The 14,723-nt window shown below is 40.0% G+C and overlaps 1 protein-coding gene across 4 annotated transcripts in view; it reads right to left on the minus strand.

Moving 5' to 3' along the window:
• Positions 1–14,723, minus strand: part of ano2b (anoctamin 2b) — a 73,678-nt gene that overhangs the window by 38,691 nt on the left and 20,264 nt on the right. For all 4 annotated transcript variants that reach the window (XM_086269186.1, XM_086269187.1, XM_086269188.1 and 1 more), the window contains 7 exons: positions 8,079–8,177; positions 7,577–7,728; positions 7,141–7,195; positions 6,996–7,047; positions 3,561–3,616; positions 1,705–1,752; positions 913–977 (listed from right to left, as the gene is read on the minus strand). In XM_086269186.1, the coding sequence (XP_086125312.1) occupies positions 913–977; positions 1,705–1,752; positions 3,561–3,616; positions 6,996–7,047; positions 7,141–7,195; positions 7,577–7,728; positions 8,079–8,177 (527 nt within the window). The remainder of the gene's footprint in view (positions 1–912; positions 978–1,704; positions 1,753–3,560; positions 3,617–6,995; positions 7,048–7,140; positions 7,196–7,576; positions 7,729–8,078; positions 8,178–14,723) is intronic.

Here is a 14,723-nt window from a genome sequence, read left to right on the forward strand (position 1 = left end):
GTCTGACGGCAGGCCGAAGGATTTCATCCCCATATCTACTGGCAGTCAGGGTGCCAACACCCAGCATGTCGAGGTCTGTGGATATTCCTCCATGGATATATGCCTCCCCAGACCATCACCGACCCACCACCAAACAGGGCATACTAAATGAGCTTGCATGCAGCATTACATTCTCCACAGCTTCTACAAACCCACGACTGTCACAGGTGCTCGGGGTGAACCTGCTCTCATTTATGAAAAGCACAGGGTGCAAGTAGTGGACCTGCTATGACTGGTGTTCTATGGTAAATGTCAAATGGGCTCCACAGTGCCAGGTAGTGAGCACAAGGGACATCGGGCCTTCAGGCCACCTGTATGAAGTCTGCTGGAGGTCATTTTGTAGCTCTGGTAGTGCTCATCCTGTTCCTCCTTGAGCACATACCAGTCCTGCTAATGGGTACAGCCCTGTCCAGCTCTCCTAGAGTAACTTCTGTGCTCCTAAAATCTCCTCTATGTTCCTGAGTCTGTCAATATTGGGTCAGGCTGAGATATAAAATTTGCAGTTGAAACAAATATAAATTCTTGATTTGTCAGTCTTACAAGGTGGTTTGGCTAGTAAGGACTCATTCATGACCAGTATACACATGGTGACTAGTAACGCCAAAGAACAAATGGGCATGTGAATATCTTAAGAACCATTTCACTAGCTGGCCGACATTCTTATTTTAGGTTTGACAGCATTTTTTAGTAGATAAAGGTGAATGGCATAAACATGAATTGAGCTGCTGTTTGGGGAAGGGCTCTGAGGGGACTGGCGGCGGCTCCCGTGCCTGGCAGGTCCCCATGTACATCTTTCACTAATCATGTATGGCAGAGTCATATTAAATTAAAAGAAAAACGGAGGTCTTCGTGTTGATGCTGTGGTTACTTTACCTGACTAGATCAATGGGTTGGTACTTGTAAAAGGCTGAGTATCTAGCCCACTCTTCATGCAGAACCTGACAGACAAGACAAAGCAATAGCGAGAGAGAGAGAGAGAGAGAGAGAGAGAGAGAGAGAGAGAGGGGGAGGGAGGGAGAGAGAGAGAGAGAGAGAGAGAGAGAGAGAGAGAGAGAGAGAGAGAGAGAGCGTGGGCGTATTTTGTCATGTTGTAAGTTGAAAATGATTCTCAGAGGTAGAGCTCATCTGTAGGCAGTAACATTCTGATTGGCCGAATTAAACCTCAGTGGATGAAGCCAACAAGCTGCAGTATAAGTAACATTATCCTGCAGCCAAGTGAAATGCAGTAAGAGAGGAGGAAAACCGCATTATGAAGCCTGGTGCTCCTCGTGCTTAAAAGATAAAAATCTAACAAGGTATGTGGTTGAACTAGAACATGTTACAAAAACTGGAGTAAACACAAGGATAAAGACTAATCCTCTCAATTTTCACATTTCAATTTTCTATTAATATTTTGCTTTGAAATTTGAGTCGGATCCTGTTTTTTTGCACTTTGAGAGTTTTGTAAACACGTTAGACAGATGTTGGAAGAAAATCAAATTAAATATGAGATGAGGATGGCAAACTAAAGCTCAGTTGTTCAGAAAAGTGGAGGTCCCTTTTTGAGTTGCTGGGAGTTAACATGTTTTGGACAGCTGACTTGACTGAGACTGAGTTTTCATAGCTGTACCACATCACTTAAAGGAACAAAGGGGGTGACAGGAATGAAAGGCTGAGTCAACGCACCTGTCTGTCGTTCCTCTCCTCCAGGTGTCCGATGACCTTGTAGTCACCCTGAGCAGTGAGAAGAGAGGATGAAAAGCATGAGTGCACACAGGCGCACGACAACAGGCAGCACAGTGCACTTGTGGAAAACATGTAGAAATACAGAAATTAAAAACACTCGAAATACAGTATTTGAAGTTGTTAAGAGCAGATAATGTGGTAAGAGGAGGTTGTCTGAAGTGTTAATATCAATCAAGTTAGATGTCAGAGTTATTGTCAGTTTTATAGCTGGTTAAACCACGGGGCCATGCCAGTGTACATCTTTAATTTAGAGCCAAAGACTTTTCAGAAACTGAAATTATCATTTTAGGTCAGAGAAGGCATGATAGACTCCAATTTGTTCATTTAAATGGATTTTTCTACACACTAAGGTTAAATATGGAGATCCACAGGGTTCTATGCTGGACCAATTCTATTACACATGCTTCCCTTAGGCAGCATAATTAGACATACATTTTCATTTCTATGCAGATGAAACTCAGGGGATCTATGAAAGTAAATGATACACACCAATTAGCTAAGCTGCAGGAATGTCTTAAAGAAAAAGACTGGATAACCTCTAATTTACTGCTTCTAAAATCAGATCAAACTGGGGTTATTCGACTCACTCCTAAGGATCTTAGAAATCTGATGGCTGCTTGGCCTCATTACCTTGGCTTCCAGTATCACCGTAAGGAATCTATTATATTAAACAAATATTTCCTTCTGGTTCCTAAGATATTTAAAAAGTGGAATGACAGGCAGAGTCTTCAGCATTCAGGCCCCTCTTCTGTGGAACCAGCTCCCAGCTTGAACTTAAAAGCAGAGAGAGTGTCTTCTAAGTTCAGGCTTAAAACTTTCCCTCTTGTTAAAGCTTAGCTGGGGCTGGATCAGGTGATCCTGAATTTAGTGTAACTAAACACTACAATAGACACGGCTTGCTGGGGCTTTCCATGATTCACTTAGCATTTCTTTCTCACTCACTTGTTTTTGCCTCAGCATTTAATTATCAGATATTCGATTCTGGCTCTCTTCCTCAGTACATGTTTTGTCCAATTTCCTTCCACTCACCCTCAACCTGTCACAGCAGATAGCTGCCCCTCCCTTAGCCTGGTTCTGCTGAAGGTTTCTTCCTGTTAAAGGGGAGTTCTTCCTTCCCACTTCTTGATGCATGTTCAATCATCCAGGTAAGTAAATCTCCAAAAGTTGATTCTGTTCATCTGGACGTAGCGTTTTGTGGAAGAAACGTTTCGTGACTCATCCAAGTGACTTCTTCAGACTCAGCTGACTGCAGACTGAAGAAGTCACTTGGATGAGTGACGAAACGTTTCTTCCACAAAACGCTACGTCCGGATGAACAGAATCAACTTTTGGAGACTTCCTTCCCACCGTCGCAAAGTGCTAGCTTAAAGGGGGTCATATGTTTTTGGGCTTTTTTCTCTGTCATTGTAGGGTCTTTACAATACAAAGTGCTTTGAAGCGACTGTTGTTGTCATTTGGTGCTTCATAAATAAAACTGAATTGAATTATCACTCACAAAATATAATTAGATAATCAAAAATTAACACAGAACAGTAATTCTTCCTTATATTTCAATTTTCAATTTCAATTTTATTTATATAGCGCCAAATCACAACATAAGTCGCCTCAAGGCCCAATTATGTATTATATGTACCCGTTAATTTCAAAACTTGAGAAATTCCTGCACTAGTCAGTATTTTGCTACGTCATTTGTCAGAGTGTAAGATTTCTACTCCAAGAATGTTTCCACTCACTGAAAATTGAAATCTAGTAAAACACATTAAAACCATCAGCGTCTCAGGGGACTTTGCACTTACATCGTGAAGAGGGAAGGCAGCGTCATACACGCCTTTAGCTATCAATGTGCTGATGCCTGAAAGAGAGAGAGCAGAGACGTGAGACAACCCCAAGAGAGTTTGAGTGTCATTTATGAGGGGTTTCCTTTTCCTGCTAAGCATCGTGAACTGCATCCTCTGAAAAGACGACAGTTTTTACTTGCATTGAAAGGCAAGTGAGGTTTCAACCAGAAACTCAAACAGCTGGCTGGGCTTTTAAAAAAATAAGTGTTTGAGGCACTTACAAAGAGGTGTGTAAGCACATTTTTTACTGAAAAAGAATTAAGGATTGAGGTTAAAATAACTGTTCCAGGCTAAGAGGAAATTCATTTTTAGACAATGAAAAAGAGCACCTCCTTTTATTTATCCAATATCCAGCACTACTTACTTGTGATTCGATTTTTTTAAGGATGTGATTTGTTGTCCCAAAAGGATAATAATAAAAAAGAAAAATGGTTCTTTCCCCACACGTATTGTATAGCCTGTACCATTTTAAAAAGTCTGGTTTTCAGTGTCAGACAGACTGGTTCTGTCTTTTGCCCTTGAAAGTTTTCACACGTTAAATCGTGGCCTGCCCGTTACCTGTCAATGTCAGGGGTGGACGCTGATGCATGACATGACGCGGCATACACAACTACCTCTTCCATCAAACTAACTAATCAATTATCAGTGCCTCAAAGGGGACACGGACCTATGCAGCGATTAGCTGTGCTATTAATGAACATCACGACCAACACACATACACCTACGCATGAATGCTCACTCAACCAGCCAGAAACAACCACAACTCCCAGTGGCCCCTGCTTCAATCTCAGCCTGACCCGGGAAGTATGACCCACTTGTAGAAGAGATGGAGTAACGCAACAGAGACAAAGAGGGAGAGTGTGTGTGTGGGGATTGTGTGAGCCTGGGTGGGCGGGGGGAGGGGAAGAGAGAAAATAGAGGTTAAAAAGATGCAACTCTATTTTTCTCGTCCCTTCTTGCCCTACAGCTTCATTAGTACCCGCTGGCTGAGACCTTCTGCTGTGATAGGCAAGCCAACCAGACATATGGTGGACATTAGAAATGAAACTGGGATCAGCATATCTATATGGGACCGATGGGCATTATAAGTGTGACAGGCAGATGCAACCATAATCTGCGTCTAATTAAATGCTACAGTTATATAAACAGGAAAGAGCTGCACTAACAAAGAATCAGGGGATACCTGATACCATGCAGTTCTTTCATGTCTCATACGGACAAACAGTGGTGGATATATTTTAATGGAAATTCCAATGAAAGTACAATGAAGCCTTTAAGACAGCCGTCATCTGCGTGCCTTGCATGTTTATTTTCTAGATTACCTCAACAAATTATGGGTCATGCACAATTGCACAAACAAAGAGTGCGGCTGAACATATTGACTTAGCTGCTGAATGTCCCTATGGGTGTCTATGGTTAAAGGAATTGTTATTGAGCAGCCTTTCTAGGAACGGCCTGGTGGGAATAGGTTGTTGGGAAAATGATCTCTGTGTCATCCAACTATGCAGCACAGCACTCATTGTTTAGACAACCACTTGAACGTCACTTTATCTCTCTAGTGCACAAACAGCTTGCATGGCTCTGCGACCTTCTAGTACCTTCTTCTTCCTAAACTAAGAATTATTGCTGTATAACATTTAACTACAAATCTATAGTTTTACCTTTCACAACAGAGAACAAGACAATATGAGATGCTCGGGTGTTATTTAGTTTATCATCATTGACTCAAATAAATGTTGCCTGATTGCTACACCCTGTTTGAAGGGTGCTATAAAACGGGTGTAGTCAATGTGCTGTTATACCAAAGGTGTAACCAAAATGCTCAGTATTGTATACGTATTGTATACAGATCTAAGTAGCTTGGAAAGAAAAGCCAGTGGATTTCTTTAGGTTTCTTGAAGATGTTTCACCTTCATCAGAGAAGCTTCTTCATTTCTAAAACCAAATGGTGGAGTATTTAATCCCTAGTGGGATTAACCCTTAAGAGGGCCGTTGACCCGCTATTGATTATGTGCCTCATCACATGAGCCAAGGTGTGAAAAGGGTGTGGGTCATTATCAGCAGAGTTTTCAGGTGAAACTATTGTGAGACCTTGGCTCACCCGATCATGTGACCTATTGAGATCAAGTCACAGAAGATGTGAGTGGGCGTTGAGGTGTCTGGGGAGGGATCTCAAAACTGGCTTGTAAGTTGGTGTTGTAAGCCACCCCAAAGTGGACAATGACAAGACAATGTTGTTTCATTTGTCATTCTGCTTCTTCCTAGTTGGTGTCTGACCTTTATCCTGTGCATCTTTACAGATTCGATGAATTGGGATAACCACCTGTTTAAAGAGCTTTCTTTACATGTGTGCGTTCCTTTTCTTTCCTTTCTGGCTTACAGGGAATGTTTTCAGCCCGGTGTTCTAGGGTTCTGATTACTCCAATGTTGTGTTCCAGAGGGTGGCGGTGGAGTCAAAGAGTGGGTACTGGTCTGTGTGTGGGCTTCTGGTAAACTTCCAATGTTGAGGTTTCCATTCTCTTCAATGTGCACAGCACAGTCCAGAAATGGCAAACTATTATCCTTCTTGTCTTCCCTGGTGAACTTTATGTTTCTATCCACTGAATTGAGGTGAACAGTGTAGGCTTCTACTTCTTGGGTTTTGATTTTGACCCAGGTGTCATCCACATATCTGCAGCAGTAGAAGCCTATAGAAAGTCCAGTCACGTTTCTTCCGAGTGCCTCGATTCGATTACCATGAGATTGAGATTACCATGATCTGGATGACTGAGAACCTACACATCCATATTGAATGCAAACATATTTTGAAGCAGGGTTTTATTGTCATAGGCTCTTGTGTAGACCAGTGGTTTAGAGGTTTTTATGGCACACTAAAGAGCAAAGCAAAATTTCCAGCAACACCTGTTTTTATATCTGCAGAAGAGAGTGTTTATGTCATCTGGAACACCAGATCCTTTTGCACTTAAAAATAAATAAATAAATAAATAAATAATGCTTGACACTATGCTAGCAAATGATAAATTCACATAAACTTTCCTCAAGACATACCAGTGTGTCTCTGTTAAGAAGCACTGGTGTAGAAATAATCTAAAATGAGTTAGTTCTGGGAGTAACCAATGGCGGACCAAATTTCAGGAGGCTGGGAAGGATATGATTGGAGGAGTGTTGCTGCTTTCCAGCACAGGTGAATGAGATCAATTATACTGAAAACTATTTTAGACTAGCAACATGACACTTAAAAAAAATGAGTGAATAACTTAGTGACTTCTATTAGACACTGATGCCTTCAGCAAACCACTTGAGATCTGCTATTGGAGTCTATTGGAATACACACTTAAACACTGATAAAGCAGAGGCACAGCAAACTTCTAATGAAATGCTTTGTACCCTCACCTATGGTTTGACAGGTTCGTGCACACACCGTCCGTCTCAGGATCTCATAAACCTGTGGAACATTTCAGCTTGTTAGACTGGAAAAATTGACTAATCTTGAAAAAAATATGATACAGGAGGTAGTGATGTAAACATAGAGACTTACTATTCTGCCCCTTGTAGAATTGTCAAAGAAAGTGTCTTTAGATGTGATGTTGTACCTGAAGGAAACACAACCAATGAACACTATGGTACACTATGGCAGGGCTGCTAAGGTTTTTGCAAAACATAGTCTTTTCAACTTTAAACACAAAATGCACCTGCAACAACACCAAACAGGTGGCTGTGTGTTACAAGTTTGTGGTTTAAAAAAAAAAAAAAAAAAAAACAAGTGTAGTGACTTTTCGACAATAAATGATTTGACATCATTTGTTGTTTAGGTTAATAGAAGGTTGTGACTATAGCATCCATAGTCAGATCCAACTAAGGACCAGCCCTGGTACCAGACAGTTGGTTTTCTTATCATTACTTAGTCTTATTTTATACTGAAACCATAAAATAAGGCTCTATAGAAAATAAATCTGTGTTCATATTTATCTCACAAGTGTAGCTTGTCCCTGGAGAAGCAGTGTGAAAGAAATTTGGTGCGTCCATGATCTTGATGTGGTACTTTAGGCTGGAAAGGCTTGGTCAGCGTTCTCCACACTGTGCTCATACTGGAGCCGAAACCAGTTTCCTCTTTGATTTCATAACTCTGGGGTAACCAAAACATACAGAGTTAACCATGTTACTACCTGTAAGATACACACATCCAAAGAACTTAACACTGTCTGAGAATTAAAGACCTAACACTGAGTGGTACTGCAGTAATAACCCCACGTGTAAATATAATTATGGGTATGACTGTCTCTGTACTTTTAACTGAATTTTAAAAAAACTGGCATACCAAAGTCTTAGACTTAATTTCTTAAAATGTTACAACCCTTAAGTTTATTGTAATAGCCATTATATAGAAAAAAAAAAATAACTACAGAGACACAATATCAACTTCAGCTGTTTGCTAACCTAACAAGAAACTGCTGCAGTGAGGTACTCTGATCTTACCGTCTTGGTGGGGACTCTAATCTTGAGAAACTCGGCCTCTCGACATAATACTGGCCATGGTGCGTGGACTCTGGTAAAGCTGGGGCCATGGCTCTTTAACTGAAAAAAACAAAAACATTCAGTTGTGTTTATGTAAGCAATTTGGGAAATTAAACATGCTAATCAGATCCAAACACAGTTTTGATTAGCCATGATTCAGTGTTTACAAGCACTTACCATGACTGAGCTTGTTTTCTACCAATAATGCTTTATTGCCCTCAACTTTTTATGCTCGGGGAAATGTATCAGCAGACTGCTTGGCTGACAGTACCTGCTGTTTAAAAATGGCTTACCAGACCATCTGCCAATACTGCTTTGCAATCCAATACAGCAGACTTTGTTTTAGCAGGAGAGACCTAAATACATTCTGCTCCTCACTTGATATTTTCGCTTCTCAGTGCTTTTTCCCTTCAGGCCTTACAGTTGACATCTGCAAGGGCCAACTCAACATTTTGCATTCAACACGGAGTTTTCTTTGAAATCCAAGCCAGATGCAACCAATCCTTGCCATCATTCTGACCTACGGAAAAGCTTTGGCTAGCCTGTTTAGCCAGCAGCATTCCTCTGATATCTATTAAAGATAGATGTGTCCTGTGCTCCTACAGCAAAGCCTGGAGCCGTTTGCAGTTTGGTGCAGAATGTTCCTAACACATTGGAGGTTTGTTTTTTGTGATTTTACCTCCAACTTCAAATGTAACATATTAATTGTATGTAAGATGAAATTCTGACTCATCTAGCTGCTAATGAATCATGTTCCAGTGCCCACACGGTAATTAGTATATTAATATTAATATGCATTAGCAAAATTTGATAATTGGTTGCTTCAAATAGCACCAAGAGATACATGATTGAATTCCTGAATACGAGCGCGATGACAAAACTTCTTCTGGATTCCTGTGGCTGAATATAAATAGAAAGTATAAGTGAAGCAACACATTTCCAAGAAATTTGTTCCAAAAGTAAATTCAAAAAAAATTGTTTGCAGCAGGCCTGATGGACCTGGTTTTTAGTGTGAGTGAGAGAGTAAATGAAATGAAAGCGGAGCCAGTGGGGGATGACAGCCAGGTAACCTTACCCTCCTTAGACCCCCCCATTAGGTTCTGCAAGAGGGGGGGGAAGTGAAAAGAGAAAGGTGGTATGGCAAATGACAGAAACCTGAAACTATTCCCTTTCTCCTCTCGACTCCTACTCTCCTGAGATCTTTCACTCCCCCTCACCACCCTCCCCTCCTCACATATATTACTGTAGCTTGTGCTGCCCGCTAGACACTGTTTCACTGACTGATTGACTGCTTCACTGTCAGTCTTACTGCTCTTATTTCATTATCATCTCTCTCCCTCTGTCACATCCACACAGACTTTAGTCCCACACATTGCATACAGCTGAATGCGAAGGCACCTGAGATTCACCTCGCTTTAATAAGATGTATTTGTTATAAATAATCCATGTGCGGGCACACACACACATACAAAATAAATGTACTTTTACCATTTACAGATGACCAAAATAGAAGAAAAATAACTAAAAGAAACACAAGTAAATTATCTCACTAAAGTACGAGGAGACTCAGTTGAATGTGAAATTGAAGTGCTTTCACCTTGTTGCTGTCCTGTTACACACTGATCTGTCACATCACAGTATGTTTATGTGTCATGGCAAAAAGCTTACATTCCTGAGGACTTGAGAGGTTGTTTATGCTTATCAGACTATAAAAGGGTTACATAATTCATCCCAAACAGACAGATAATGTAAAAATCAAGGAAATCAAAGACCACTACCACTCTCCTCACGGGTGGTCGATCAGCAAAGATCATTCCACGAGTAAGAGGTGTTAAAGTCCAGAGCAACGTCTAATCAAGCAAAAGCCTGCAACTAAAACTGGTCTACTGTTTTAGGTTTATGAGTCCATCACCGGGAGATCACTGAATGTGTGGTGTGCATGGCAGGATTAAAACAAAAAAGGACATTGCTGCCCATCTGCAGTTTGCTAAAGATCACATGGATGAGCCAGATGGCTGCTTAAACAATGACTGTTATTGGGATGAATGAGACCAAAATAGAAGTTTTTGTTTTAATGAGAAGTTTTATGTTCAGATAAAGGGAGCTACTCCACTGCAGGACAACTGTGTTATCACACCTGTGAAACATGGTCTCATGGTTTTCACCTCTTTTGTATAACAGTTGTATGTTGAAATAAATATTTGAAATATTAGCATTTAGCAATTCCCAGAAATCTTTAGTCGAGGGGGAAAACAGCAACTAAAAATATTTGACACCAGACACAGTTTTTCCTTCTAGCAGATATTAGATCCTTTTCCTCAAAAACAAAATCACAAAGTCATATCATACTTTTTTTGGAGAGGAGATTTTCTTTGTCTCCTTTCTTTAAATCAGATACTCTGCATGATGTGTGTAGACCACATTTGTGCAACACTGAAAATACTATAGACCTCAGAGTTTCAAGAAACCCCTGAACATTAGGTGAATATCCTAAGAGACATGTTATACAATCTGCAGTGCCTGGCCTATATTTGTGGGCATTTCTTGATTTATATTTCAGTTCCTTTTCAATCTCCTTTGATACTCCCACAATTCATCTAATCATTTCAGGAAAGTTTTCTTTTCTTGTCTAAATCAAAATTTAGATTCATGACAATATTCATAGTACTAAAAGTAAAAAAAAATGTAAACACTTCTGGCGTAATCAACTGTAATCCTTGTCATAAGTACCATTGATAGAACCGTTGAACTCTACTGCCTGTGTTATTGTTAGATAAAGTTTACAAAATTAGACTACACGTATCCAGAGACTACATTTCCCCCGAGGTCCCTCTGCACCCCCAAGGGTTTACCCTCACCCCTTTCCCCATCTGCCATCATCAAAAACGCAGACACTTCAGTCAATTTAGGACAAAACAATCCAGCAGGTTTCACTCCACACTGACCTGGTTTTTCTGTGTTTGTCAAGCAGCAAACTGATGGCTGAAAATTTTGCAACCTTACAACTGACCATCTGCCACAAAACTGAGAAATAAGCAATGAATTGCCGATGTACTCCATCTCGACTTGCTCCTTTGAAATTTTTTTGTAGCCCCTCTCACCAGTATTCTGTTTCACCTGCTTAATCAACATTTATCATCTGTCTCCCAATCCTTTCCTCCCTCTTCCTCCTCCTCAACCTCTCCTCCCATTGCTATCGCTCCATCAAAAAGCAGATGATATAAATACCTTTTAGCCTGGAGAAGGTTAATTAGTAGAGCGATTTCCAATTAGCTCTTTATCTCTGTTGGGGGCGTAACTAGGCCGCAGCCGGGGGCGTCTTTGGGTAGGAGGGTGGTGGGTTATGAGAGGGTGATCAGGTGGGTGATGGGATGGCTGGGAAGAAAAGTATAGCAGGAAGTGGAGAGAAATCAAGAGAGATGAGGGGGGACTGGTTGAGTGAGATAAACGAAGAAAATACAAAAAACAAACTGAACCATGGGAAACATGGGCATAGGCAAAATTCCAAGATTGGAATTTGGAGGCAATGCTGGAGGTGGCAGAGTTAAAGATGTTAACATTTTCATCAGGAGTGACAGTATGGACAAGATAGAATGAGTACTTCAAAGGGAGCACTCAGGTTGAGTGTTTGAGAGAAAATGTTAGAGAGGCAAAGCTGAGATGGTTGGACAGGTGTAGAGGAGGGATATAGTGGATACACTGAACAAAGGATGTTGAATATGGAGCTGCCAGAGAGGAGGAAAAGAGTAAGACTTCAGAGGAGGTTAATGGATGTCATGAAGCAGGACATGCAGAGGGTTGGTGTGACAGAGGAGGATAGTAGAGGGTGAGACGTGGGCAAATGATCTGCTGTGGTCCCCTACAGGGAGCAGCCAACAGAAGGTAAAGAAAGTGTTTACAGAGCTCAAGTCAGATTTCTATAGGACCAGAAGTCCTTTTACAACCACAGCTATCGCTATGTGGTGGCCTTAAGATAGATGCAGGTTTGAGGCACTTTTATTTTCCAATCCACAAGGTACATCTATCTTTTACAGCATCTATAGCTAGGTGTTAGGATGACATCAGTAACTTTCTACAGATCTCTAGGTGGTCGGATCATACCTGTAGGTAGCTAGATTTTTTCTTTGTTGTTAAAATCAATTAGCAAAAAACTCACCTGTGTTAGCACTGTGATGGACTGGACACCTGTTCAGGGTGTACCTTGCCAATCATGAAGCCCCCAGCAAGAAGTCATTCCAGCCATCAAGAATGAATAAACTAAATGCAGGAGGTGCATAACATTCAAACTAAATGCAATGCAGTTGACACACAACTAGGGTTGCTACCTTTTTAACTATCAAGTAAGCGACAGTCTGGTGTGCCAGAAGCACAATGCACAGACAGGTGTGTATAGTGAAAATATGTATGTTCATTTTCTTACAGTAAAAATCCAGTAAAATGTTAGTATTAAGTTTAATCAATACCTCATCTAAAACAATAAAGAAAAATAAATTAAGTGATGACAGAAATCCTATGGGCATTTCCTTTGAAAAATAAGCAAAAGAGAAAAAAATATTCAAATACAGGCTTGAATTACCCAGGTTAATATGCTGCGCAGACCAAACAGCACCGTCTTTTTAAGAGTCACGACTCCAGGACACAATCACTCGTCTGATATAATTGTGGTCAAATCAGATATTTATAAGAGTGCAAATCTGTTGGTCAGAAAGTGACATTTCAAGTAATGGTCAATATATGGGACATTTAAGTTGGAATAAGGGACAAACAAATTTTGCTCATTATACAGGATGTCCCGGCTAAAACAGGACATTTAGCAGCCCTACACACAACTCAATTCCCATTAACCGTAGCTGATGCTGACAACACTAAATAACACGGAGAAATTTCGAGAGGTGAGTAAAGCTCCCATTTTGAAAACAGTTAAGTATTAAACACTTTTCATTAACATTAACCTGGCCGTCATACACTTTCATGTTACCCATATAACTATTAGCAGTTAAGTGTTAGCTACATTAGCGGTCTATTATCATGACGGTTTTGGTTAGCTGCTAAAGCTAACAATAACATAACTGTTAAAGTCTAGGCTAATCTGTAACAGTCATTAGTGTGGCCCATCTGCAACATTAACAGAGTAGATTTAACAGTTATTTTGGTTCAGAAAATGCTAGACTGATTCAGATTCTGTTCAGTAGACTGGATATACTGGATTTCGTAATGTGCAGTGTGTTTTTCATGGCAATTCAACAAGTAAAATATATATATATATAAAATAAAATAAAATAAAAAGATTTCCTTCATTTTGCACTAGGAACAGAGTAGGTGGTTTTCATACACCTTAGCCTACTTCTGAAACACACAGGTCTAGACTAGCAAGGTGTTCTACACACACAAGTGTTGTTGGATTTTTGACCTTTACACTGAAAACAACAAAAAAATTAATTTATAAAACAAAACCAAAAAAAAAAAAAAAACCATTGCTGGTGTATTAGATGGAGAGCGCAGTCAAAATGCAGGTAACATACACTTGATACTGTGTATGCATATACTCAGTTACAGACAGGTGATTGACTGAAGCTGCAATTACTTTGCTGACAAAAATGTCTACGTGGGAAGAACAGGACAAAAATATTAGCAGAGCACCAGTTTCGGCGCTACATTTTTATCTACATAGTGCTGCTTTCTGGCAGCACTTACTGCCAAATACACAGTCACTGTATCGGTGTAGAATGGAAGAAAAATAGTTTCATGTATAAAAATACTGTATGGTTTGCAGTTTGCATGTTTAGCACAAGTATAGAGCTGTTATTCATTTGGTTAATTAAAACTAAGGCAAGATGCCGGATGAATCCTAGCATGGAGTCCACAGCAACACAAATATGTTTTAGAAGACGAGTGGAACATACTTATTTTTTCTGATTATTAATGTTCCCATGCCTTCATCTAAAAATACTAACATAACATTTAAGTGTTTAAAATGTTTCTAAAAACCCCATGGACTGAAATCTTGACAAGTCCCAGCTCTACTTCTTCAATTAAAATCTCGCTCTGATTTAATTAAGCATGTTCTCTAAGAGGATGTCCCTAAGAGATCAAAGGTCAGCGCAATAATCCTGAGACACAATCAACAAGTTTGACATTTGAGTCACTCTTCTTTACCAGCATCAAGTTAATCTGAAGTCAAACAGGTTGGGCACAATAAGGATCATCTTTTTTATTATATAAAAAGTATACTTTGCTACTGGTGATGCTCAATGTATATATCTTTAAAACAGAACAGCAAAAACTATTCCTTCTACCTCACTCAAGAATAGCTGTAGCTCAGGTAGATAGGCCATCTACTAATCTCAGAGTTGCTGGTTCAATCCCTGATTGCTCCAGTCTGCGTGCCAAAGTACCCTTGCGTAAGATACTAAGCCGTGAGTTGCTCCTGATGCGTTAATCAGACTGTGAATGCGTTCAAATGTTAGATAGAAAGCTTTTAGATGTAAATAAAGTAACATTTTAAAACGCATCAGATTCTCACTGGGGGAAAAAAAGACTAATGTTACCAACTTCAAAATGCTAAAACATTTCAAGCAAAATGACATTTGACATTTATCATTACCC

Source organism: Aulonocara sp. 'chitande type north' Nkhata Bay, linkage group LG17 (assembly GCF_057382095.1).
Source record: "Aulonocara sp. 'chitande type north' Nkhata Bay isolate Kocher_YH1m ecotype deep benthic linkage group LG17, A_spYH_male_GT1.1, whole genome shotgun sequence".
NCBI classification, from domain to species: Eukaryota; Metazoa; Chordata; class Actinopteri; order Cichliformes; family Cichlidae; genus Aulonocara; species Aulonocara sp. 'chitande type north' Nkhata Bay.